A 3,991-nucleotide genomic window follows, 5' to 3' on the forward strand; every position below is an offset into this window, starting at 1 on the left:
AGGCATGTTTGTAAGTGCTGACAGAATCTAATCCATGTTACTGCAAGACAACAGAAACTTATATATCCTCCGGAAATATTCTGTTACATGGAAAACAGCACAAGTTAAGACAAGCTGAAATAATAATATAATTCAGTACAAGGTTAAAATAACCTCTGAGTAAATCAGCAATCTTTTCTACAGTTGGGTTTGAAAAGATAAACATCTCAGCATATCAGATGCTCTCTACTCAGATCACATCAAGACATTCTCTTGCATTGAATACAAGGAGGATAACAAATGAAATAACAAAGCAGAGTGTGTCAAACTTCAAGGAGTAAGCAAATAAAATCAAATTATTAATCGAAACCAACCAGTTTGCAAAGCAATCTTGATCTGAAAATGATATACATATTCGCTCCATAGAAAAATATATATAATCTTATAACGAGTTTTATATGAGAGGATTCGAAAACTGCATGCCTGTGAAAGAAGGCATGCATGTAACATTTGCACTGAGTCAGTTGCTTTCTTTCAAGTATCTCTGCAAAACGCCATTGTTTGGTGTTTTGGCAAGGATTCACATTTAAAAAGAACTTGCTCTCCTGATTCCAATAACACAGCTAGATTTCATAAAACATATATATGTATCTTCAATCTTATTATCAATATTATTGGTTAGTTAGTCTAACAGTCTTAGATACAGGATTACTTGGATGGATATAATGGCGTGATGTGAAGATTGAATTTGTTCATTCAACAGTCTACATACAACTAACTAACCGGAGCCATGTTGTATGCAATCTTTGATATTGTTGATGGACGTAGTAGGTAATTAAAATGCAATGAGAGAAACCAGAAAGAGAGAGAGAGAGAGAGGGGGGGCATTGGAACTGGAGTAGTAGGATTCTGGTCAATCAAATCAAATCAATGCCAAGATGAGACTGAGAAAAGAGGAGCGTTCTGCCATCCTAAAAAGAAGCAATTGTTGAGAGCCTCCAAATAATATCCTTCAGAAGGGTAATGGAGTCTGAGAAGAAGCCTGGCCTGTGAAATAGCAAATTCACTGTGAGGAATACTGTTAAAGCCACAATCATTCATAACTTGAGCCCAGCGCTCAAATCTCTGGTGCCTGGTATCACTAGAAACAGTGTTAACAATCTCCCTTCCCAGCCAAATTTCCTCTACACTGAACCGCTCTTTACTGTTAGGAGGCAGCGTGGCCTCAAGAGACTCAAAAATGGAAGAATAATGAGCAAACATTTGAGATAACCGGTACACAAAATCCGCCTGGTTGCTGTCCATTTCTTTCTCTGCAACAGTCACAACTCTCGGCTCCAAGCCCTTAATTTGCAGCAGCAGGGACCTCAACCTGCTATACACATTGTCATCCAACAATCTGTGTAAATAAAAGGCACAATTCACAGCTAGGGCTTCACCAGGGGTAGAAATTATGTTGCCGGTAAATTGTTCCGCAAATGGAAGCGAAACGAACTCGAAAGGAAGACCCAGCGTCTGTGCAAATCGGTGCAGGCGCCGTCCAGTCCTGTTCAGGCTGTGCAATTCGGGCCCGGCGGCGGTGATTTTCATCAGGCTTGGCGGCCCGCCCGGCCGCTCTGCCAAAGCCTGCATAAATGGCGGCCATTGGACGCCCTGCATAATATTTAGGTCAACAATATGAATGGAACCTTCGTGGCCATTAATGGCCTCCAAGATCGCCTGGTTAGCCGTCAGGTGAGCAAAACGGACGAAAGGCGTGACCTGATTTAGGGCAAGGTAAGCCGTCTCCAAATCCGCTGCCGCTTCCGAGGGTTCGCCGAAAATGGAAGAAATGTGCATTCTTGAACAGAGCGCGCGGACAAATTGGCAGGCCAGGCGCTCTGTAGCGTCGCCGCGAGCACACGCGCGAGCCGTCAGAGGCGCAACCAGGCGCCCTGCGCGGTTCCGGTCGTTCTGCGCGACGGCTTCACCAGCTTCCATCACCAGCTCAGAAATCGACGCCGGCGGCAATGGCGGCGGCGGCGGCGGAGGTTCTGTTCGTCCGCTTTCAAAGGCATTTGCTTCTTCTGCTGCTCTTTCCTCTTCTTCTTCGTGTGAATCAGAGGAGGCCAGCATTTCATTGAAAGAGGCGGCCGAACAGCAGAGCAAATTGAAGAAGCTGTAGCCGCCGCTGCTGCTGCTGTTCTTCTTCTCGATTTCCTCCTGATCTTCTTGATTTTGCTGCGTCCTCTGGCGTTGCATTTGCACCTGTGCTCGAGTTCGAGTTCGAGTCCCAATCCCCGCAATGGAGCCACCAGACTGCTGGAGCCCTTAGTTATAATAGTGATATCCGCTTTGACAACTGAGGACAACATGATCTGAGATCAACAGCCCTGCCTGCCTGGCCCTCCTCTGCTCTGCCAAGCTCCAGTAGTACTGCTTACAGAAGCAATCAGCAATCAACAATCAGAAGCAAAAATAATAATAATAATGATAATAATAATACTAGTAGAATTGCGCTTTCTCAGAAGAAGATCCTGGTTGGAAAATCAACCAAGCCCTTGTTCTTCTTCTTCTCCACAACACTTTTTTTTATTATTTCCAGGACGGCCGTGCTGTCCATCCCCAAAATATTCCTTCCCTTCACGCAATCACCCCATGCTTATCCAGGCTTTGCAAAAAATCTGTGCAGAACTAGTAGGTGTATCCCTTGTAACCACAAAAACACACACCACCAGTTCAAGCCCTAAGCACACTGTAGTGTTGTCGCATATGAGCAGCACAATTTGTGGCACAAATCTTTTCGGGATGACTTCCTGTCAGCACTAAGTTGCAGCACAAACGCAACCCCCTGGCCCATCTGTACAACACACCCATTCCATAGCATTCATATATTCATTTAGTATATCCTCTGACCGTGAGCCACACGGAATGTAACATGTACATACACACAAACATATGTGTGTGTATATATCCATCCATAGCCTAGCTTGCCTAGCCCAGCCCTGTACTGCCCTTTTTTCCCTTCTCTTCTTCTGATTTTCAATTCCAGCTGTTCATATCATCCATTCTCTCAGCATCTTGTACAACATTTTTGCCAAACAAGTAGAATATAAATCATTTTGATCGACAAGTCAGGGGATTTGGTTGCACAGGAATATAACTGTACCCTGAAATTCCTGTTCCTCCTCCTGCAAAACAAATTTCCCACCGAATTGTCCAAATCCAAACGTTATGTCTTCCCTTGCTTGTGTGAATCTCAATACTCCAGCTATCCTTCTCCCACAATTTATTTCTGATTTGACAACCAACAATCAGATTTCTTCTTCTCTCCTCTCAAAAACCAACAAATTCCTAATCCAATTTACTTAGCCACCCAATTGACAAGCTTCTTATACCTTAACCCATGGCCTGATTTGTTGATGGAATTCTACAGCTCCCAAAAGCTGTTTTGTTCTCCCTTGATGCCTTGCTTGTGTCTCTTGTCCTCTGCCTGAAAAGCAAAACATGCAGACCCAACATGGTGGAGAAAGAGTGTCATGGAGAGAAAGGCAAAACCCAAGTGGAGGTCAGCAAGGCAGACTCATGCGTGCATCCAAAGGAAGAATCCACACAGCAATTTAATAAGCCAAAAAACACCAATTCCAAATCAATAAGATTGACGTTGCACTTCAAGTGGGGGCACCACCTTCCCTCATCAACTCCACATCTCCAGAGTTATACCCTCCCTCCATTAATAAATCACCCACTACATTACAAAATCAATTGAATGAATGAATGTTGGTTTTTTAATAATATTCACAACATCAAATAGTCTATGGGATCCACGGATGTCCACAACACCACATTTACTAAATGTTTTAAAAGAAAAGTCGCAAGTTCAAATCTCATAAAGGGATAAGGTATGCATGTTTCATTTGTAGTACAATTAGGTGCCTCCTGCAAGGATTACATGGCAGTCCCATATTGCTATAAGCCATTTGTAGACACATATATAAAGTGTCCGACATCGTGGACTATAAAATAATATTTC

General features: G+C 43.4%; 1 protein-coding gene across 1 annotated transcript; it reads right to left on the minus strand.

Moving 5' to 3' along the window:
* Positions 1 to 370: 370 nt before the first annotated feature.
* Positions 371 to 3,637, minus strand: LOC131071986 (scarecrow-like protein 18). The gene is made up of 2 exons (XM_058007984.1): positions 3,357 to 3,637; positions 371 to 3,253 (listed from the first exon to the last, which is right to left on the minus strand). Exon 2 carries the CDS (start codon positions 2,218 to 2,220, stop codon positions 907 to 909), a length of 1,314 nt encoding a protein of 437 aa, XP_057863967.1. The 5' UTR covers positions 2,221 to 3,253; positions 3,357 to 3,637; the 3' UTR covers positions 371 to 906.
* Between the last annotated feature and the right edge of the window lie 354 nt (positions 3,638 to 3,991).

The sequence above is a fragment of the Cryptomeria japonica genome, chromosome 1 (genome assembly GCF_030272615.1).
Source record: "Cryptomeria japonica chromosome 1, Sugi_1.0, whole genome shotgun sequence".
Classification (NCBI taxonomy): Eukaryota; Viridiplantae; Streptophyta; class Pinopsida; order Cupressales; family Cupressaceae; genus Cryptomeria; species Cryptomeria japonica.

Excerpts from the sequence above, each read along its gene's own strand:
- LOC131071986 (XM_058007984.1), bottom strand. The coding sequence starts at position 2,220 with ATGCAACGCCAGAGGACGCAGCAAAATCAAGAAGATCAGGAGGAAATC.